Raw genomic sequence first — 21,686 nt, 5'->3', positions numbered from 1 at the left:
ACCTGCACTTCAAGGGACTTCTCAATCCACCTGCTCCTCTGCTTTCCTCTCCCATAAGTCCTGTTTTTCACCCTCCACACCTTATGCTCCTCCAACAATGGTTGTGGTCACATTTATTGAGCACTTCCTGTATGTCCTTTTACATGGGTCATGCTGAAGGCTTGCAGTGAACTACAAGATCTACGAGAGTTATTATTATCCTTATTTTATGGATGAGGAAACCAAGACCAGAGACATTCAGGAGCTTATCCAAAGTCGGCCAGCTAGCAGATGATAGAATTGGGATTCAGAACTCACTCAGTCTGGCCCCTGGGGCCGCGGTGCCTCACTGGTGTCGTAGAGCTAACTAGTTACCAGTCTTGGAGGGTGTGATGCTCCCTCAAGCTCCCTGCCCTTTGCTCATGATGGCCCCTTCTGGAGGGCTCTCCTGTCTACCTTCCTCTACTTGCCAAACGTTTTGCTCATCCTTCAAAGTCTTGCTTGTAAGTCACCCCCTCTGCAAAGCCTTTTCTGTTTTCCCTAGGAAGAGCTAGTTGCTCACTCTTCAGTTTCACAATTGAGAACTTTATGCTGTAATTATTTAGGGACCTGTCTCCCCCATCAAGCCGTGAGCACCCCCCACCCCCACCAGGGGACAGGGCTTGTTCTATATCTCCCTCTTGTCTAGCACAATGCCTGGTACAGAGTGCATGCTCTCGAAACATATGGTGACCAAAGGACAGTGGCCTGAGGACTCCTCCCAACACTCTGTTGTGAAGGTCTGCTAGGAGTCTCTGGTGGGAAGCTGGGAGAGTGTAGGAAGTTGCAGGGCCCAAAATGAAAAGAGTCACCACTGTAAGGGGCAGCTGGAGACAATTTCACTAATGTCACCATTTGACCATGGATCAAAACTGTCCCCTTGAGATCTAGCTGGTAGGGAAGTCCCATCCTTATACCACGTCTAGAGGTTTTTGGGAAGCAGCTGTCCAACCACCTGTGGTTCCCCCCCTCTTGCAGTGCCAGGAATGAAACCATAATGAGAAGTGATCCTGGAAACTACAGGAAGAAGTGTGGCCAGACTCCTCATGCTGAGAGCCTGGACTGCCCCACACAGGGCTCTTTGGACCTCAGAAACCAAGAGGTTACACAGCTTTGGTAAGAAGGTAGTTCCTGGGTGGGTGGGGACTTCCTGGGGTGTGAGGGAAATTGCTCCATCCCTGGAACTATGGGGTAAGAACTGTCCCAGTGACTCTCAGCAGCCCTGTGCTAAGTTTCTCCCTCTGTGTCTGTCTCACGCAGGAACTTACTAAAGTTCCCCATAGTCTCAGGACAAATGCCTCAGCCTGTGGTCACTACATCCCAAAAGTTGGTGGACAGGATAGCAGAGCAGTTAGGACTATGGGATCTGGGGTTGGCCAGACATGGGTCCAAATCCCAGCTCACTGTGTGACCTTGCGTCTTTCACTTCACTTCCTTAAGCTCCAGTTCCCTCATCTGTAAAATGAAGATAAATAAATTTTAAAACATCAAAATTAAGGATTTGTTCGATGGAGCAAATTTGTTCAAAGGAAGGCACAACGGGCCAGTGATTTGCAAAGTGTGTTCCCCGGATCATCAGGTACTTGAGTACTTGTTCGAAATGTAGAATCTCGAGCCTCAGGCCTGCTCTATTGAGTCAAAAACTCCGGGGCGTGGCTCAGCGATCTGTGTTTTAGCAAGCCTTACAGAAGATTCTGGTGCATGGTAAAGTTCGAGAACCACCGCCACAGACAAACCGGACGTGAGCAACATATTGGGGATGATATTGGGAACATCAACAACCAACGAGGCATTAATATCTAAAATTTACAAGTTACTTCTGCAAATTGACAAGAAAAAGATAGGAAACCCAATAGCTAACGGGCCCAAGACAGGAATGGGCAGTTCACTGAAGGCAAAGCCCCAAACCCCGACAAGTATAGGAGAAGATTCTGAATCTCATATAATCAGAGAAATTCAAACAATGAGATGCCACCTTACACCCAAACTATAGGCCAAAATTACAGTCAGATAATGTAAGAGCTAATGAAAATGTGGGGAGACAAGCATCTTTCACATGCCATTAATAGGATTTAGTGACATTTAAAACATATATGTGTTCCGCTAATTCCACTCGGGTATAGGGTCCAAAGAAGTTTTCACATAAGCCCATAGGGTCATGTTCAAAGCTGTTCATCACAGTGTTGTTTGTGATGAAAGGAAGTTGGAAGCCATCTGGTTGTCCATCATTGGGGTGGGGGAGGGAATAATTAAAACCATGGATGCTCAACTTGGAATGCTTTGCAGCAATTTGATACAATAAGCTAGACTTTCCCACAGCAACGTGGGTCTTTTTTTTTTTTTAAGATTTTTTATTTATTAATTTGACAGAGATCACAAGTAGGCAGAGAGGCAGGCAGAGAGAGAGAGAGAGGAGGAAGCAGGCTCCCTGCTGAGGAGAGAGCCCAATACGTGGCTCGATTCCAGGATCTTGAGATCATGACCTGAGCTGAAGGCAGAGGCTTAACCCACTGAGCCACCCAGGCACCCCAATGTGGGTCTATCTTAAATATCATATGATGGAGTGAAAAAAGGGGAAGCAATGGAATTAGATTTTTCACACAACACCATTCATGTAGTGTAAATATACACACAAAGCGTTGTGTGTACCATGTTCAGGGACACATATCAACACGTAGGGTGGGTGTGCACTGTGGGGAGGGGAAGGACTGTGGGGAATGAGGGGTGAATTAAAGCAAAACAAAACATCAGAGGGCGTTGAAGGACTAATTATGATGGGATGGCCATTTGCTACAAACCGAGGATAAATCATGGAACTCTGGACCTAAAGCCCTAATAATATTACTTTAAAATTGTGATCATTGTACCTGCCTCACGGTGAGTACCATGTGTCTGGCCATGGAAGGCTCTGTGAAGTTTTACAAATAAATTTTTGCAGTTCTGTGTGAGTCTCTGGTCTCCTCTCAGGGCTTTTACTTTACTTTTACTTGTTGTCCTTATGCTGACTTCTCTGCCTCTCCAACCTTGCCATCAGGTTTCTTCAGCTACCCTGGACTCCCGGGATGGTAGCTTGTGGAGTCTGGGGGACTTTTCATCTGGGGCTTGAGCCCAGAGCCAGGGTGCAACCGAGCCATGGGGAACAAGTCCTATTTCCTCTTCACAAACTTCCCCAAGGGTCTTCTTACAGCCCATCCTCTCCTCAGTTCCTGCCCCACTGCTCCCAGGTAAGACAGGCAGGACCAAGTCTGAAAGTATTAGGTGTGGAAGGGAACAGCTTTTATTGGGTGCCTATCAGGTGCTGGACCCAGCCCCAAGACCTTGACTTTTGTTAGTCCCCAGAACCACCCTGAGAAGTGGGAGGCGCCCACCTCATCCGACAGATTAGGGAATGGAAGTCACCGAGAGGTGAGAACACTAACCAGACAGGAGCCCTAGGTCTGTCTGGCTCCAAATCCAAGATCTAAACAAGCAACTCCTTCAGAGTTTTAGGACCAGGATTGGGACCCCAATCATCTACTTCTGACTCAACCATCGGCCAGGAGAGAAAAACCTCTGTTTCACACTGATGATCTAATTCCTGCTATCAGGGGAGGGGCGACCCTGACACTTAGAGTCCTAAGAAGACCCTCGACGCTATTTCGTATGGTTAGCTTGAGGTAATCTCTAAGGAGAAATAGGAGATTCCCCTAAGTTCCTTCCCATTATTTGAACCTTAATTTCTCAAACTGTGAGAGAGGAAGAACTGCCTGGGCTCTGGGGCTTCCTTTCTCAGTCTGCCAGCAGGTGGAGCCCACCCTTCATCCCTCCCTTGGCCTCCAGAAAGTTGCGGGAGTGGGAGGGGAGGGAGGGAAGATGAGCGGTCCTGGGGCCGCGCCTGGGGCTAGCGGGACAAAGTGGGGCGCTGCCCATCCTGGTCTGGCAGAGGGGCCCGCTGAGCCTCCCGCGACTGCCCGAGACTTTAGGGGCCCGCCCCCTGCAGGACATCCTTGGTACTGCAGGGACTGGAGCCCCGAGGGCAGGGACGGACACCCGAGGGGAGTGGAGGTCCGCGTCGGGTGCGAGGGGGTCCCTGGGCCCGGGGTCTCACAAGCAGGAGCCAGTGAGACGCAGCCGGGATTGCGGCCCCACCGTCCCCTTCGTCTGCGGCTACAGGTAATTTTCCTCCGCCGCGTCCCCCCCACCCGGGGAGTCCCTGGCCTCCTCGTCCGTGCTTTCATCATCGTCGGGGGCCAGCGCCTCGATGTCGTGCGTGATGTCGGCCAGCAGCCGGTGGAAGGCCTGCGCCTCCGGTCGCTGGGCCGCGCCGTCGTAGCTGCGCACAGCCGACGCCGACGTGGAGCTCATGCTGCGCTTGATGCGGCCGAAGCTGTCGGTGAGGATGCCGCCCTCGCGGATGCCCACGCCCTCCAGGAAGCCCTCGAAGTAGCCGATGTCCTGGTCGGGGATGAAGGGCCGCATCCCTGCGGGGCCGAGAGGCAGGGGGTACTCCTCGAGGTTCAGCCCTTCCCCTCCCACATCGGAGCCACCTTCTGCAGAGATCTGAGTTCAAATCCCTGCTCCGCCCGCTGGCTGGTGGCCTTGCTCAAATTCCTCACCTCTGAGCCAGAGCATAATGACCTAATGCTCCGCACAGAGTAAACGCTCAATAGAGGTTAGCTTGTCGTTGTGACTGTAACGGTTACATCCCCATTTATTAGTTTTGTGACCCTCATTAAATAGCTATTCTGGGCCTTACTTTCCTCGCCTGAAAAACTCAGATAATCGCACCAGTTCTCCCGGTAGGGTTGTGAGGAGGTGTCTGGCACACACTGAGGGTCCCAGACAAGTCAGCTCGTTTTGCCTCCATCTCTACTCATTAGCCATGTGACTTCAGTACTTTGCTTCTCGGAGCCTCAGTGTCCTCATCTGCAATATGGGGGCAATAAGTTTCCATTTTCCAAAATTGACGCATTCAAGGAGGGTAACTGCAAAATGCCTGTTAGCTTATTAGTATTATCATTCCTGATGCTATTATTAGCCTTCCTTACCAGCAGCGTGAACTTGGACAAGTTCCTTAGCCTCTGCGAGCCTCAGCTGCCTGTGGGGTGGATGGGGAGAATCACTTCCTCGCCCAGTTTTGCTATGAAGGTGAATGGTTATCCTAGTGCTCTCTTCTTATGTGCCGTGACAGCAAGCACGTCTCTCTTCCGCTCTGCCCCTTTCTCCTCCCTGAGATGGATTCCACGATCTTGGCTTTATTGGAGGCTGAAGAATAGGAGTGAACACGTCTAGCTGATGCCTGATTGGGAATGTCATGGACTATGTAGGGGCCTTAGCTGACCTTGGGGGGGGGGGGTTGGGGTGGGCTCACCAAGGAGGAGAAACTTGCGCCGGTCTCCATAGAGCTTCAGCAGGCCTGCACAGTAGTCCTGGATGGGCAGCCCCAGCCGGTACTCCCGCAGCAGCATCGCAAACTGCTGGATCTCAAGAGGTCCCAGTTTACTCCGCAACTGCAGGGACAAGATTCAAGATCAGTCCCAGGGAGCAATCCCCACCCAATCTCTGCCTAAAAGACCCAAAGCCCTCTGTAAGGCTATATTTGGCCAAGACTTCCCTTGAAACTTTCCCATGGCCTATTGGGGAGGGGGACATCCAGATCCTCTGGGCTGCATGTAAGCATGGATGTGGACTCAAGCTACCTGAGTTCACATCCTGGCCCCTTGGTCAGCTCTGTGATCTTGGGTAGGTGGCAACTTCCCTGACCCTTACTTTTCTTATATATAATGAGGATAATGGTGGCACTTCCCACCTTGGTTATTGAAATTTAAAAAAAAATGCATAAAGGGTGCACAGAACAGTGCCTGGTATACAGCAAACACTCAATTAATGCTAGCTGACACTTGTTAAGGCTTTCACAAGCTGGCCTCTGTTTACTTTCCTAACCTCATGCCCTGATCTTCAACGTCGGCTTCAATTATGTCCAGGATTATTCACGATTCCTGAAATGCTCCCTGTGATTTCTCCAGTCTCCAGGCCTCTGTTTGTGCTGTTCGCATTGCCTGCCCCAGCTCACCGTGACCATGTAATCTTGCAACTGCTCGAGGCCCGGGCCGCTGTGGTCACTGCCGCTGCAGTGGGAGCCATGGAAAGAGGGTGTGGACGTGCCACTATAACACGCTTCAAATGTATCCTGGGAGCCATTGCTGCAAAGAGAGGCAGAAAGGGGAGCCCTCATTCACCTCCCTCCAGCTCCTCTCAGGTGGAGGTGGGAAGGCAAAGCTACCAATGCTCTGGGCCTGAGGCCTCATCCTAGATCCCATTTTGGCCTCTAGGGCCACACATTATCTGGCCCTGAGTCTCCCTGCTGCCTTACTGCACCCTCACTTTGCGTGTTCAGGCCACTCTGCCTTCTCTCTACTCCTCTAGGACTCCAAGTACCTCTTCACCTCTGGGCCTTTGCACATGCCATTCCCTCTGCCTGAAATGCCTCTCTCCCCCTGTCTTTTGCTCATCTAACTCCTACTCATCACTGGGGCTTAAATGTCACCTTCTCGACAACATTTTCCCTGACCCCCCTCCCGATAACTGGGTTAAATCCTCTGTCAAATGTGGTCACAAACCCATAAGTCCAATCATGACATGTGAGGCCTTTCCAGATCCCCCAATCAATGTCCACAGTGGCCTCTTGGCTGCTGTGCACCAAGCTTCATCCTGCTTCAGAACCCTTGCACTGTCTGCCCTCTGCCTAGGGTGCTCCTCCCTTTTCCTCCTTTGGGTCTCAGTTCAAGTGGCATCAGCTCTGAGAGGTCCTCCTAACTCCCCATATGTGGAAGGCTCCCATGGCCTCTCTCTCAGCATCCTGAGGTGCTTATTCTCTTTCATGCTTACCATTAATGCTTATTTCTATTAAATCATGATTTCATCATCTTCTGTGTCAGACACTCTAACTGCACTTGCGCCGTAAACCATGCAAGGGAAGGACCTTGGTTTCTTCGTCTGTTAAGTACCTGTTCAGTGCCAAGCACAGGTCTCATCCTTGTCTGGCTCCCCACTGTAACCCTAGCACACAGCAGTCTCTGGTGCAGGAAAGATACTCAAGAAATCTTGCTTAATAAAAATTCAACCTGGGGCACCTGAGTGGCTCAGTCAGTTAAGCCACCAGCTCTTAATTTCAGCTCAGGGCATGATCTCACGGTTGTGGGATGGAACCCCACATCAGGCTCCAAGCTCAGCCTGGAGTCTGCTTGGGATTCTTTTTTTTTTTCCCCCAAAGATTTTTATTTATTTATTTGACAGACAGAGATCACAAGTAGGCAGAGAGGCAGGCAGAGAGAGGGGAGGAAGCAGGCTCCCTGCTGAGCAGAGAGCCCGATGTGGGGCTCGATCCCAGGACCCTGAGATCATGACCTGAGCTGAAGGCAGAGGCTTTAACCCACTGGGCCACCCAGGCGCCCCTGCTTGGGATTCTCTCTCTCCCTCTCCTTCTGCCCCTCCCCCTGCTTGTGTGCTCTGTCTCTCTTTCAAAATAAATAAATAAAATCTTTTTTAAAATAAAAGATTTAAAAGATTCTCTACCCCTTGCTCTCTCTCTCAAAAAAAAAAAAAAAAAAAAAAAAAGTTAACCTGCCTCCTGTTTTCTAAATTGTTCCAGAACCATCTTGCATTATTACCTCCAGAAAAGCAGTGTGGCATAGTGGTTAAGGGATGTGGACCTGGAGCTAGCCTGCTCAGGTTCAAATCTCAGGCTTACAACTTACTAGCTGTTTGACCCTGGCAAGCTGCTTAGCTTCTCTATTCTTCAGTTTTTCCATCTGTGAAATGGGATGACAAAAATTGCTGTCACAAGAACTAGAGAAGTCTGTACAGCACCTGGAGTCGTGGACTATAAGCAGTAAATGAACAATAGCCACTGTAATGTTGCTACATGCGTTTTTTAAAAAAAAATGCAGTGCTTGGGGCACCTGGCTGGCTCAGTTGGTAGAGCACGTGACTCTTGATCTTGGGGTGGTTAATTCAAGCCCCATATTGGCGGTAGAGTTTTTTTTTTTTTTTTTTAAATGAAGTGCTTTATAGAACAGCACTAGGCACACAGCAAGCTCAAAGGTTAGACGTTATCATGACTGCCATCTCTCTGGCAGATACCAGGTTGTTTAAGGACCGGCCCAAGTGCACACAGTATTAAGAAGGTGAATATATTGCCGCCAAAGGCGGGGGAGGGGAGGTCAGGCGTATATTACAGGCAGAGATTGCTACCAGTCAAGCCTAAGGCCTTAGTAACAGAACCAGCATGACCAACTTGTCCCCCAGTTTGCCTGGGACTTCCCTGGTGTTAGTACTGAAATTCCCATGTCCAGGGAATGCCCTCAAGGCTGGAAGGGCGAGGGGGCAGGGGGGCAGGCTGGTCACACTAAACAGAACCCTGAACAATGTTCCTGGGTGAGTTTGTTATGCTGCACTTTCCAGCCTTGCTGGCCACTAGTGGTGGCCACGTGACCAAGTTCTGGCCAATGAGACATAAGCAGATGTTGTCAGGTGGGACTCCCAGCAAAGCTCTTTACTGAGGCCCCTGGAGGACACTGTGATGACAGGAGCTTTGACCATCATCTTGGCCCATGAGGTGACTTTGAGGATGGGAACAAGTGCTAAGGAGGGGAGAGAAGAGAGGCCTGGACCCCTGTTGACCATAAGGCCATAAACACCTGATCTATTTTATATAAGAGACAAGGTGGAAAAAAAGCTATCTTGTTTAAAGCTCTACCTTTTTTAGGGTTTTCTACCACATGGAATTAAAACTAAAGTAAACCCAAGTCATTTTTTGGTATTAGCTCTGATTTGGGCTCTGCAGGCCACTATGTCTGGAAGACGAGCAGAGAACTACAGGCCTACGTGGGCCCTGTTCTGGGTTCTGGCCCTCCCCTGGGCCTCTCAGAGTCTCGGTTTGGATCCTCTGAGCTAACTAAAGCCCAGAGGGATCGGTTTACCTACCCCCCACCCTCAGAGTCCAGGGTGTCAACACAAATCGAGGTGGGGTCATTTTCTCCCACCCTCTCTTGCCCACAAGGGGCATAAGAATGCCCAGAAGAGTAACCTTAATTGTGTAGGGGTGGGGGGGGCAGGACGGTACCCACAAGGAGCTGCAGCAGCTGAAGTCGGCGTCATAGGCGTAAGTCCCATCCGTGCGGCAGCTCTCACCTGGGGTCAGCAGACAGGGTGGCTGTCAGAGGCCGCAGACCAGGGACCGACATCCCCGGCTCCCTAAGGCCCCAACCTCAGCCCCTCCCTGCAGCTGGGCTGGTGGCTGGAGCATGGATGGCTTGTAAGCAACCGTAAGGGTATTAGCTTTTACCCTGAGTGAAATCAGGCAGCGGCTGGAAGATTCTGACCATGATTCCTACCCCCACCACCAACACACAGACAGCCTTTGGGGGGCAACTCACCCCCTCTCCTCGCCCTCAACTTCCCCAAGGCTGGGACAACACCACCTTCCTGCCTGCCTCACAGGGGGTCTTGGGAATAGCAGGTAAGGTAACAGGTGAGGTAATGTTTTGAAAACTGTTTGAGGCAAGAAAAAGAAGAACTTTGAGGGAAAGAACCCCAAATCTTGAGAGGATAGAAGCACTATTTACTGAGAACTTGCCCTCTACCTAGGCCTGTTACTCTCTGAATCCACTAGCCTTACCCTTCGGATCTTGGCTCACTCAGTGTCACTTCCTCAGGAAGTGACTTTCCAGGTGAGGCGGGTTCCTCAGTCTGTGTTCTCAGAGTACAATGTGTGGCTACATTTTATTTATGCAACTATTTAATTACTGTGGGCCTACCACAGCAATGCAAGCCTTGTGAGAGCAGGGGCACGTCTGGTTCTAATCCCCAGTATATCCTCGTGATAGCAGGTGCTTCAGTAAATATTTGTTGAATAGAATGAAGTTGAAATATTTGTTGACTTATCTAATTTACCCATCATCCTGTGAGAGCTGATGAGCCATCCCAGCTTCCCCATAACCACAGCCCACAGATAGGAATGCCTCCAGAAGGAAAGAGCTCTGTTGCTGGAGCTATGAAGGAAGGGAGCACACTGAGGGGGCTGTGGCTGAGGAAATTCACTTAGTGGCCTTGAAGGCAGCATGGGACTAAGGCTGCTGCAGATAGAAGCTTTAGAAATCAGACACATCTCGGGTGCCTGGGTGGCTCAGGGGGTTAAAGCCTCTGCCTTCAGCTCAGGTCATGATACCAGAGTCCTGGGATCGAGCCCTGCATCGGGCTCTCTGCTCAGCAGGAAGCCTGCTTCCTCCTCCTCTCTCTCTCTGCCTGCTTCTCTGCCTAGTTGTGATTTATGTCTGTTAAATAAATAAATAAAATCTTAAAAAAAAAAAAGAAATCAGACACATCTGGGTTTGAATCCCAACTCTGCCATTTACTCACTGTGTGACCTTGAACAATTTATTGACCACTCTGAGCCTTAATGTCCTCATCTGTAAAACTGGAATCATAAGGCTTCAGAGAGTTCTTTCATCTACTCAAAAAATACTTGTCGGGCATCTGTGATGTCCTTGGTCCTGTGCTAGGCACAGGGGATATAATGCGAATAGGACCGACAAGGTTGCTATGGGGATTAAATAAGACTTGGCACATTGGTACTGTGCTTGGCACACAGTGAGTGCTCAATAAATGCCTCTATTAGTCTTATTCTCATTCTAGCCCTTGATTGCATTCAAGGGTGGGTCTGAAGATCTTGGGTTTGACCTAGATTCCTGGTGGAGTCAGACAGCTCAGGAACCAGAAAGTGCATATGTTTGGATTTCTGCAAAGCAAGGGCATCAAAAATGAAAGCGGGGAGAAAAGTTCAGTTTTGAGGAGCTCATTCTGAATCTGGCAGCCAGAACATCTGTGAAGAAGCTAAGTTGGAGGTCATCGTGAAAACCGACATTTTATTTTAACTACATAAGGGCGGCAGGAGTGGGGGGGGGGACCCTTTAACTGTGGTAGAGATCAGGACCCCTAAAGGCGATCATTGGCCCTGATTCCTGGGGCAGCCCCCCTCCCCAGCCTTATGAGTTGTTTCACAGGGAGGAGGGCAGCCAGGAGTTCCCATACTCACTGCGGCTGCACAGCCACGGCCGCTCGGGCGTGGACGTGTAGTGGTAGCCGGCCCGGTCCACGCACTCAATGCTCTGGTCCCCGTAGATGATCTGGAAGACCTGACAGATGAGGGCACAGGACTCCTCGGCAGCATCCTGGCCCAGGGAGGAAGACAGAGTGCTCAGGACCTCTCCAGCGGCCAGGGTACCCCTACCCCCTTTCACAGTGTCAGGAGGCTTGTGGGGCCATACACGCACCTATGGGCACTTTGGAGGGCATTCCCTATCAAAATTATATGGCCATCCTCTAAGTTTTGGACTCCTTTATAGAGTCCAGCAGCAACTCTAAGTCTTCTGCTCTGAAAAATGCACCCCATATTTCTAGGGGATTCGTAGGACCTCCTGAAGTTTATCTAAAATAAGCCCTAGGAGCACCTGGGTGGCTCACTGGGTTAAGCATCCAACTCTTGATTCAGCTCAGTTCTCTTATCTCACAGCCATGAGTTCAAGCCCCACACTGGGCTCCATACTGGACATGGAGCCTACTTGAAAAATAAAGTAAAATAAAATAAAATAAAATAAGCCCCAGTTTAGTTAAATTTGCCAGTAGGAAGTTGAGGCTCAGAGAAGTGAAGTCATTAGCCAGGACTAGAACCCAGGACTCCTGATACATACTAGGAGGAGGAAGAATTACATGTATAAAAATTTTAGGCTCAACATAGTTACTACTACTGGATGCCATATTTAGGTATGAGCTTCCTGGCACCCAGGGCAAAAATGGAAGTAGGATAAATACATAAACTTCAGTCTCTGATAGGAGGCAGGAATTTCAATTCTTGGGTGAAAGTTTCTCAAGACTGCAAATTTGAAGAAGAATTTGCCTTTCTAATTTACCTCTTTATGTCTTTAAGCAAGAGACCCAGAAAGACAATCACCGATGAGAACATCTTCAGGTACCACTTCCTATTTTGTGCCTCTAGAAAGCTCAGGGTATGGATTAAAATGTAACCCAGGAGAGGCAGGATTGATCCTTACAATAACCCTATGAAACAGACACGGAAGATCCTTCTGTTACAGTTAAAGTCACTGAGGCTTAGAGCGGTCAGGTGACTCACCCAGCTCACACAGCAAGTTCTTAGCATTGGTTATTATTGGCACTCGGGTTTTTTTTTCTTTTTTAAAGATTTTTATTTGACAGAGCATGAGAGAGAGAGAGAGAGAGTTAGAGAGTGCATAAGCAGGGAGAGCAGCAGAGGGTGATGGAGAAGCAGTGTCCCTGCTGAGCAAGGAGCATGATGTGGGACTCAATCCCAGGACTCTGGGATCATGACCTGAGCCAAAGGCAGACACTTAACCGACAGAGCCACCCAGGTACCCCAGCACTCGGTTTTTGTTTTTGTTTTTAAGATTTTATTTAGTCATTTGACAGACAGAGATCACAAGTAGGCAGAGAGGCAGGCAGAGAGAGAGGGGAAAGCAGGCTCCCCACCGAGCAGAGAGCCCGATGTGGGGCTCGATCCCAGGACCCTGAGATCATGACCTGAGCCGAAGGCAGAGGCCCAACCCACTGAGCCACCCAGGTGCCGCACCAGCACTCAGGTTTGTTTTTTTTTTTTTTTTTTTTTTTACTCTAACTCCTATGCCCTCCATTGGACCAAGGCCTTGGAGAGGAGGTCAGAGAATCAGATACTCCTGAAAAACAACTCTTTATTTACTCATTTTGCAAATTCTCATTTAGTCCCATTTTAGGCACTGGGCCAGACTCTAGGGTCTCGGGGTGAATTAGATGAGGTCTGTACCCTAAAGCCCTCACAGTGCAGTGAGATTAACAGGGCACACACTGTTCCTTCTGCCCAAAATTCATTTTCCTGCCAATTTGCCTTGCTCACTCCTTCCTCCCCTTCACATTTCAGTTTAAAAGGCACAAACTCACTTTCTCTTTGGAAAGTGGATCTCCTTTCTCATTATCACTGCAATCTGCTTGTTTTCTTCTTGGTCCCCGTCCCAAGGTATAGTAATATAATCCCTATCTCTTCGTCCATTCATTCAATATTTATCATGTGCCAGCCACTGTTTTAGGGGTCAGAGATAACAGAGTGAACGATCCAGAATGCACAGGTCTTTTGCACTCTACAAGGAGACCAGTCTGGCTAGAATGAAATGCATAAAGGGGGACCTAGAAAGAGGAGTCCAGAGAGGAAATGGGCTTCAGCCACCACCATAAGGTGGGTGGAGGGTGGACTTACAAGCAATTGTAAGGACATCAGCTCTTACTCTGAGTGAGATGGGGAGCCACAGGAAGATTTTGAGCAGTGATATGTTGTGACTTACATGTTAACAGAACTGCTCTGATTGTGTGTGTTGGTGGGGGGATGGGAGACAGATTATAAGCAAGAGCCAAACCCGTGATCTAGATGCATGACCCGAATGATAGAAAATGGGGTGTGGACCTGGGGGTTGGCGAGAAGTAGATAGGTTGGGTTATATTTAAAAAATAGGGCCAACAGGATTTATTGACAGAATGGATGTGTGTTGTGTGAGAGCAAGAGGAGCCACAAGTCACTGCCAAATTTTGATCTGAATGAGGCAAGGACAGAGCTGCCATTAATCAAGACAGGGAGACAAAGGGAGGAGCAGGTTTGGGGGAGAAGACTGGGCTCTTAGCCTCAGATGTGTTGGGACATTGAGATGGTCATTAGCCCACCGAATGGAGAGGCCAATTGGAGAAAGGAGTCTGGAGATTTGCTGAGAGATAAAATTTGGGGCATTCTCAGTGTTTTAAACACCATGAGATTATTGTTCACTAGGGTAGGTATGGAGTTGGGGGAGGCGTTGGGGGCCTTGGGTTAGAGGAGAAGCTTAGACAGCTCAGGACTTGAAGGTCTCTCTAGATTGTGAGCTCCCTAAGGGAGGGCCCCAAATATGTCTTGTTCACCTCTGTGTCCATAGCACTTAGCCCAATGCCTAGGACAAAGCTGGTGCTCAATAAAGATGGTCAAAGGAATAGAAGCAAGGTGAATATGGAGAATGGAGGGAGGGGAGGAGAGGCAAGAATGGAAGGCTTCTGCCTTGAACGACTGCCATAGTTAACAAGAGTACAGGCTCTGAACATCCTGGGTCCCAGTGTGGAAACCACCACCACCAGTTTCCTGTGTGACCTTCCGCAAGTTACTTAGCCTCTGGGTGTCAGTTTCCTCCTCTATAGAATGAGGATGGTTGTGATGTTTGCCTCTAGGGGTTAGTGAGAGAGTGAAATGTGTTCGTGCTGGTTCCTTGTCTGGCACAGGTTGGCATTCCATTCGTGCTGGTAATGAGTGTCTTCGTGATTGTTACTGTGGTTGTGCCGAAATTGACGACACGGGAGAAGGAGCAGGGCTGGAAAGGGGGTTAGATCAAATCTGTTTGGGCTGTTTTGAGTTTTCATCCCATTGGGATGGCAAGGGGAGGAGGCGTCCAGGCTGCAGATTTAGAAACCCTTTGGCGTCTGGAGCGCACAGGTAGAACCCGAAGTCCTAGGTAGGGCCTCAGGAGGAAGAAGGGAAGAGGCCAGGGTAGACCCCAGGAACGGGGCGGGGTGGGGTGGAGGACGACGCCCTCCAAATCCCCTCGACGCGCGGGGGAGGCAGGGCGCAGGGGCTCCGGGTGCCCTCGGGCTCACCCTGTTGGCCACGGCCAGGATGACAAGGTTGCAGTAGGCGTCGGGGCTGGGATCCTGCGGGTCGAGAGGGTTGGAGCCCGGGTGGCGCCGCTCCCAGCTGCCGCCGCCGCCGCCCGCCTGCCTCCGCTCCCAGCTGCCGCCCGGCTTGCCCGCGCCGCCGCCGCCGCCGGCGTGCCGCCGCTCCCAGCTGCCGCTGAACGTCTGCCGCCGCTCCCAGCTGCCCGACGCCCGCGCCCCGGCGCGCTGGCGCTCCAGGCTGCCGCCGCCGCCGCCCCCGGCCCGGGCCTCCGCGCTCGCACCTCCGCCCCACGCCATCCGCCAGTCCAGGCTGCAGATGGTGTGGCGCCGCTCCGTGGTGCCCCCCCGCCGCTTCTCGGGCGCCGCGCCCGGCTGGCCCGGGTCGCGCCCCGCGCCGCCGGGGCTGGCGTCTACGCCGGCTGGCACCGGGTCCACGCCCAGACCTAGGAGGGGCGGGACCGCGGTCAGGAGATCCTGGCTAAGAGCCCCCTCCCGAGACCCGCTGGGGACCAGCGGCGCCTGGCCCTCTAGGCCAGATTCGCCCCCCGAGGTCCCTTACTTTTGGGGCCCGCCCCCGGCCTCGGCTCCACCCTAGTCTTCTTCGCGGTCTGACCCGTCCCACAGCTATCCCAGCCGGGAGCTCCGCCTCCCCGGGATGCGGCCACGCCCCCAGTTCAGACTCCGCCCCCCTCCCGAGCTCCCAGCGCGCGGCTGCCGGGCTCTGCTTCACCACGCGCTCTAACTTTAGGTTCCAGAATTTGGGCTCTTCCAGCCTTAGGCCGGTGGATCAGGCGGTCCACCCTTCAACCTCAACCTCAACCTGGGGCCGCGTCTTCTTGCGTATGGCCATGGCCTGCCTTAATCTCAGGGTAGTGTAGTCAGTCCTTTTCCATCACACACCATCCACCCTCCGCAGCCCACCCCTCCCCACTCCGGGTCACGCCTTTCCCAAAACTAGACGCTGGTTTTTTTCTCTCCCGGTTCACCTCCCGGCCCCGCCCCACTCGCTGTACCGGTCTTAAGCACCAGCAGGTGCAGCGCGTCGTCCTGCAGGTAGGAGGCGGCTGCGATCTCATGCGTGGGGATGCGCAGGATTAGTTCCTCGTTGTCCCGCCAGGTGAGCAGCAGGCAGCGGGCCGACAGGCTCAGGATACTGTCCTGCTCCGCCGTGGTCTTCAGCGGCAGCTCCTTCAACTGCTGCAGGGTGGGTTGGATCTTTTGGGTTCCGGAAGGGCTCGGGTGGGAGAGGAAGAAGGGGACAAGACCCAGCCCTAACCCTCCCCAGGGCCTCACCCTGGCCGTGTCCAGCAGCTGCAGGAGCTCGTCGCGGCTGGAGGGGTTCAGTGAGGAGGTAACCCAGGTGAGGTGGCCCAGGAACTGGACAGAACATGGGAGGTAGAGGTGGGAGAAGGGCACAGAGAAGTCACCTTGAAGCCTGGAATAGCCTAGAACTCCTCATTGACCCAGTGTATATAGACTGAGGTAGAACTATTTGAATTAATAATAACCTGATAATAACTACTAAGGTGGACACAGAAGCCAGACCCCCCAAAATGATGCCCTAAACCAACACAATAATTCTTCATTCTCAGTTATAACTTAATGTCATCACGAACTTTAATGTTATTCAATGTAAGAAATTAACTCTTTTTTTATTTTTAGCTTTGTTCTTCTAGGTGAATTCTACCAATCAAACTTTTTTCTTCTTTTCTTCTCTATGAAATTTCAGTCCCCAATTTTTAAGTAGATTTATTGGTTAGCTCTACCCTCCACATATGGTTGCCAGGTGAAATACAAGATGCCTGTTAAATTTGAATGTCACATAGACCGTGAATACTTTTTAAGTTTTTAAAAAAGTATTTTTAGTCCCATACAATATTTGGGACATATTAATACTAAACAAGTACTCACTGCTTTTCTGAAATCCACATTTAAACTGGCAGCCCGTTTTTGCCAAATCTAACCCTCCTACTCCCATACCAACCTTCCCTGGATAATGAGGATTCTCCACTGGTGCTCATGAAATAGTAGTAAAACCCTTGCATGACCTCAGTCCCCTCTGGCTTGCTGAACTGGGTTCCTTTAACAAGTTCATCCACTGTCGGTAAAATCTCACAGGAAGCTATGGCTTTGCCCATCTCTCTTCCCTATGTTGAAATGGAAACACTGAGGCTGAGAGGGTGGAGGTCATTTGCTTAAGGTCCTCAGCATAAAGCAGGAGCTAGGCTGGCGTGAACCCAGCTCTCTTTTCCCTGAGCCTCCCCTATGTGAGACAGGGCTGGTCAGGGCTTGGTGTGAGGGAGAGAAGTACAGTCCCTCCTGATGGGATCCAGAACACGCTACACCAAAATCTGGCATCTTGGCATATGGAATATCTTTTTCTTAAATAAAGAGTAATTTTAATAGTGATAATAACAAAAAAATATGGAATATCTTAAGCTTGAAGGAACTGAAGAAAATGGTAGAAGTGGGAAGTTACTCTGACCTTCCCCCACCCCTCTTTCCTGAAAGCAGGAGATAATCTCCCACCTGAAACGTCCCCTCCCTGTTCCTGGAGGGAGACCTCCTTCTCACCAGACATAGGGAATTTAGGGCCGAGAAAGCTGTATAAACAAACCTTGTTATTTCTTCACCTTTTACTCCCCAAGCCCAAACCCCTCTGCTTTGTCAGTTTTTCATAAGTTTATTGTCAAGAAGATATAAAAGCTTCCTGCTCTGGTCACTTCTTTGGGTCTTCATTCTCTTGTGAAGGCTCTTCACGGACATGTAAACATTTAATAAAATGTGCACGCTTTTCTCCTGCTCATCTGTGTTTGTTGGCTTCATTTTCAGACCCAGCCAGGGACCCTAAGAGAGTTGATGAAAACCTTACCCCTCCTTTACTCCTCACCCCAAGAGTCTGCGTGCCCTTCTCCTCATCCCACACGTACCTTGACCTCTTTCTCCAGGTAGTCACACAGCAGAATCTGAGGGTCGATGAGATAGTCGGGGGGGTAAAGGGGCATCGAGTGCAGGGGCCGGCGACTCACACTGGTCCGAAAGGCAGCCCGGCGCGCAGCCTTGGGGAACACCAGCCTCCGGATGGGGGATACAAAGCCCTGGGAACAGGGGTTGGGGGGGTGGGGGACAGGGAGTTGTGGGGGAAAACAACAGTAACAACTGCAACTGGCTTTCTCCGAACACTTCCCCATTGGACATTTGACTTCTTTACATAGTACCTAATTTAATTCTCATAGACTCTGCAGAAGCGGTACCTTTGTGATCCCCATTTTATAGATGGAGAAACTAAGCCTCAGAGAGGGAACTAGCTGATAAGGTCACCAGGTAGTGGTGGTAGAATCATGAGAGCAGTCTGGCTCTAAAACCTCCATTCTAAACACCCAGGGGAGCGTGGAGGGCCTACTAAGGCCCAGGCCCAGGCTGAAGGTGTGGGTCTAGGCTGGGGCAAGTAAGAAAAATATTAAGATTCAATGTGGCTGGGGTGCCTGAGTGGCTCAGTGGGTTAAAGCCTCTGCCTTCGGCTCAGGTCATGATCCCAGCCTGGGATCGAGCCCCGCATCGGGCTCTCTGCTCAGCGGGGAGCCTGCTTCCTCCTCTCTCTCTCTCAGCCTGCCTCTCTACTTGTGATCTCTGTCTGTCAAATAAATAAATAAAATCTTAAAAAAAAAAAGATTCAATGTGGCTGAGTGGTGAGTGCATAGATATTTGTCACGCTATTCTGTGTACTTTCCGCCAAATTAGAAATGGCTAATAAGTACATTTCAGGAGAATCCACAGATACCTGCATAAAAAATGACCCACAGCAAGGTTCAAGAAGCCAGTTCTGGGCTCCAGCACAGCCCAACGGAATCTAAATCTCACAGTCAAGAGTGAGCCCCTCTTTAGAGCAGTTCTCAGTGAGTGTGGGTCCTGGGTCAGCCTCAGCAGCACCAAGGAACTTAAGAGAAATGCACATTCTCCCATTCTGTCCTAGATCTACCGGATCAGAGCTTGGGGGTGAGACCCAACGATCTATGTTTTAACAAGAGCTCCAGGTGATTCTGATACAGGCCCAGCTCGTATCTTAAAACCAGGATCTTGGAGCCTAGATGAAGTATCTGGACGTTCTGAGAAATGAGAACCAATGATCTGGGAAACAGCGTTCCAGGCGGAGGGCTTAGCATGTGTAAACCCCGGGGCTGGCTGAGTGTGAGCCTGGAGATGTGTGAGGTCTATTGCGGCTGAATGATGAGATGAATGAACCCTTTAGACCAGCCTGATCTGGGTTTCTTGGAAGAAGAGGGCTGGGTGGGTGTGGGAGTTGGAATCTGAGGGACCCCCTGAATGGCAAAGACAGCCAGGTGAGGCGCCCAGGGAACCAGACTAGAAAACTTCTGACAGTAAGGAGGGGTGAGGATCTAGGGGGTGAAGGGGAGGACCCTCAGACTGAGGCTTTCAGAACAGAGCTGTCCTGACATAAAGAGGGGGAGGGGGCAGGCTGGAACCCAGCAGGGGAGCAGGTAGGTGTCTCCACCTTGATAGCTAGTCTTGTAGCACAGAATTGCTCTGGCTGAGGTCCTTCTGTTTGGGGAGGTGAGGAGCAGAGGAATGGGTCTGTTGGGTGTCTGTTGGGCTCTCGGTCTGAAGAAACCCCAGGAAAGCCCTGGAAGCAGGTTGGGAGTATCTCCCAGCAATCTGTCTGTCTGGGTTTCCTTGGAAGGTATCTGTCTGTCTGTCTGTCTGTCTGTTCCAGGGAGGGCAGGCGCCACTTGAGAGTAGGGGAGACAGGTTAGGGAGCTTGAGCCCAAAAGTCTGACCGCCCAAGGGTTGGAAGGACAGTCTTTTCAGATGAGAAGAAAGACTCTACCCATGCCAGTCCCTGCCCCCCACCCCCACCCCAGGCCTCCCACTTTACCAGCTCCAGGGGCATTTCTCTACCTGCATCCCTCCCAAACTCCCACCTACCTTTTTCCCTTTCTTGACTTCATATTCCATGGCGAAGCGTCCCCTCCGTTGTTGCCACCCTCCTGACCATCCCCTCCACCTCCCCCCCGCCCCCATGCAGTTCCTTTGTTCTTTTTCCTGCCTGGTCGGAAACTCCACCAGCCCCGGAGTTCCTGCCCCTCCTGTCTGATAGTGAGCAGAGGTGGGGGGCCGGAGACAGTGGGTGGAGGACTCAGGCTTGGGCCCCTCCAGCTGAAGAGTGAAAGGAAGCCCAGCCAGAGCAACTGACCAGGGAGAATGCCTCCAGCCTCCCTCCAGAAGGTTTGCTGTTGAGGGGGCTTGGGAATCCAGTAAGGCTAGGAAGAGTCCCCCAATTTGGAGTCCGAGAATCCCAAATTCCAACCCTACTTCTGCCACTGACCTTGTTGTGTGACCTTGGCAAGGCAAGGCAGTTCCCTCTTGTACCGTCTTGGTTGCCCCCTCCTCTCTATGAGGTAGAAATAAACGTTGCCTCCCTCTCTGGCTGCTGCGGTAAGAGATAAATGCATGAGTGGAGAGGGAAATGCTTCCTAAATTATGGAATACTGTGTCCAGGCAAGTTATGATTTTAAATATTAATCATTACCATTAAGGACAGCAGTATACATGGGCTTTGAGGATAGGCTGCCTGAGTTTGAATCCTGATTTTGTCACTTACTAGGGTGATGACCTTGGGCAAGTCCCTTATCCACTTGTTTCCCCTTCTATAAAATGGGCATAATAGCAGTCTGACCTCATGGTGACCTTGTAAGGATTAAATGCACTTGGAAGAGCTCCTGACACACATGAAATGTTCAGTAAATATTAACTATTTACCTATCTATGTGTCCTTGTGTCCTGGGCTGTTTTACTGTCTCTTGGGAGAATATTAACAAGGCAAGTTTCTCTTTGTATGCTGAGCACTTTACATACATGCATACTTTACATACGTCATCTCTCCTATTTTTTACAATATTGGGGTATCCTTATACCTATTATATAGATTGAAAAATCAGGCTCAACTGCAGAGGCTGACCCAAAAAAAGTTATCAAGTTTATAAGAGGGGGACCCGGGATTTCTGGTCAGTCTGAATCTGAAGCCTGGTTCCCTACCTCTAGGGCCAGCGTGCTCAGCAGGTCCCACCCAGGACAGTTGAGAAGTTTCCGACTGACCCATCCATGCCTTGCCATGTCACATGGGTTCTGGAAGCCCCAGTTCTGGACTGATTTGCTGTATGATCTAGGGCAGTTTGCTTATTTTAACCTCTCTGGGCCTCAACTTCCTCATATTTCCAATGACAACAATGATCCCAGATGCCCTGCCCTTTAGTCAGAGGTGTGGTGAGAAAGATACCGGACTGTGAATGAGAAAGCAGTTGGGAATCGTGAAGTGCAGGGGCCCATGCACTGGATTGTTTTGAAAGTTTCTTCTGGGGGTGCCTGGGTGGCTCAGTGTGTTAAAGCCTTTGCCTTCGGCTCAGGTCGTGATCCCAGGGTTCTGGGATTGAGCCCGCATAGGGCTCTCTGCTCAGCAGAGTGCCTGCTTCCTCCTCTCTCTGCCTGCCTCTCTGCCTACTTGTGATCTGTCAAAAAAAAAAAAAAAAATCTTAAACAAATATTTAAAAAAAAAAAAAAAGAAAGTTTCTTCTGGGGTCGCATGGGTAGCTCAGTCATTAAGCATCTGCCTTTGGCTTAGGTCATGATCCCAGTGTCCTGGGATGGAGCCCCACATCTGGCTCCCTGCTCTGCAGGAGGCTGGCTTCTCCCTCTTCCATTCCCCCTGCTTTGTTCCCTTCTTGCTGTGTCTCTCTTTGTCAAATAAATAAATAAAATATTTTTTTTTAAAGAAAGTTTCTTCTGAAAGCGTAAGTGTACAGAAAGAAGGAAGGAAGAAAGAAATAAAAGAAGGAAGAAAGAGAGAATGAATGAAAGAAAGAGAGAGAAAGAAGCACAATTGTGCCAATTCAGTGCCCATTGGAGTGAGAAAGAGCTCCCCA

The 21,686-nt window shown here is 50.5% G+C and overlaps 1 protein-coding gene across 5 annotated transcripts; it reads right to left on the bottom strand.

Moving 5' to 3' along the window:
• Window positions 1-3,270: 3,270 nt before the first annotated feature.
• On the bottom strand, window positions 3,271-19,774 carry CCM2L (CCM2 like scaffold protein). 5 transcript variants are annotated; one of them, XR_007130154.1, is made up of 11 exons: window positions 19,693-19,774; window positions 17,679-17,846; window positions 16,042-16,125; window positions 15,762-15,945; window positions 14,731-15,191; window positions 11,093-11,228; window positions 9,126-9,189; window positions 6,071-6,200; window positions 5,369-5,507; window positions 5,046-5,262; window positions 4,343-4,478 (listed from the first exon to the last, which is right to left on the bottom strand). XR_007130154.1 is itself a non-coding variant. In XM_047746006.1 (10 exons), exons 1-10 carry the CDS (start codon window positions 19,720-19,722, stop codon window positions 4,165-4,167), a joined length of 1,710 nt encoding a protein of 569 aa, XP_047601962.1. In that variant the 5' UTR covers window positions 19,723-19,774; the 3' UTR covers window positions 3,271-4,164. The 5 variants fall into 5 exon arrangements, 4 of the variants coding, with proteins under 4 accessions (XP_047601962.1, XP_047601961.1, XP_047601964.1 ...); XM_047746006.1 differs by lacking the exon at window positions 5,046-5,262 and having other exon boundaries at window positions 3,271-4,478; XM_047746005.1 differs by lacking the exon at window positions 5,046-5,262 and having other exon boundaries at window positions 3,271-4,478; window positions 15,762-16,125.
• Window positions 19,775-21,686: the final 1,912 nt, after the last annotated feature.

Source organism: Lutra lutra, chromosome 9, assembly GCF_902655055.1.
Source record: "Lutra lutra chromosome 9, mLutLut1.2, whole genome shotgun sequence".
Taxonomy (NCBI): Eukaryota; Metazoa; Chordata; class Mammalia; order Carnivora; family Mustelidae; genus Lutra; species Lutra lutra.
Note: the sequence above shows the minus strand (reverse complement) of the source record. Positions and strands in the feature narration are given on the sequence as shown.

Bases quoted from the DNA above. Each gene is read 5' to 3' on its own strand.
- CCM2L (XM_047746005.1), bottom strand. From the start codon at position 19,722: ATGGAATATGAAGTCAAGAAAGGGAAAAAG. The intron at 5,508-6,070 runs GTGAGCTGGGGC...TTGTCCCTGCAG, and splicing joins TGCAAGATTACATGGTCACG to TTGCGGAGTAAACTGGGACC. The intron at 4,479-5,368 runs GTGAGCCCACCC...TCGGCCCCGCAG, and splicing joins GCGCAAGTTTCTCCTCCTTG to GGATGCGGCCCTTCATCCCC.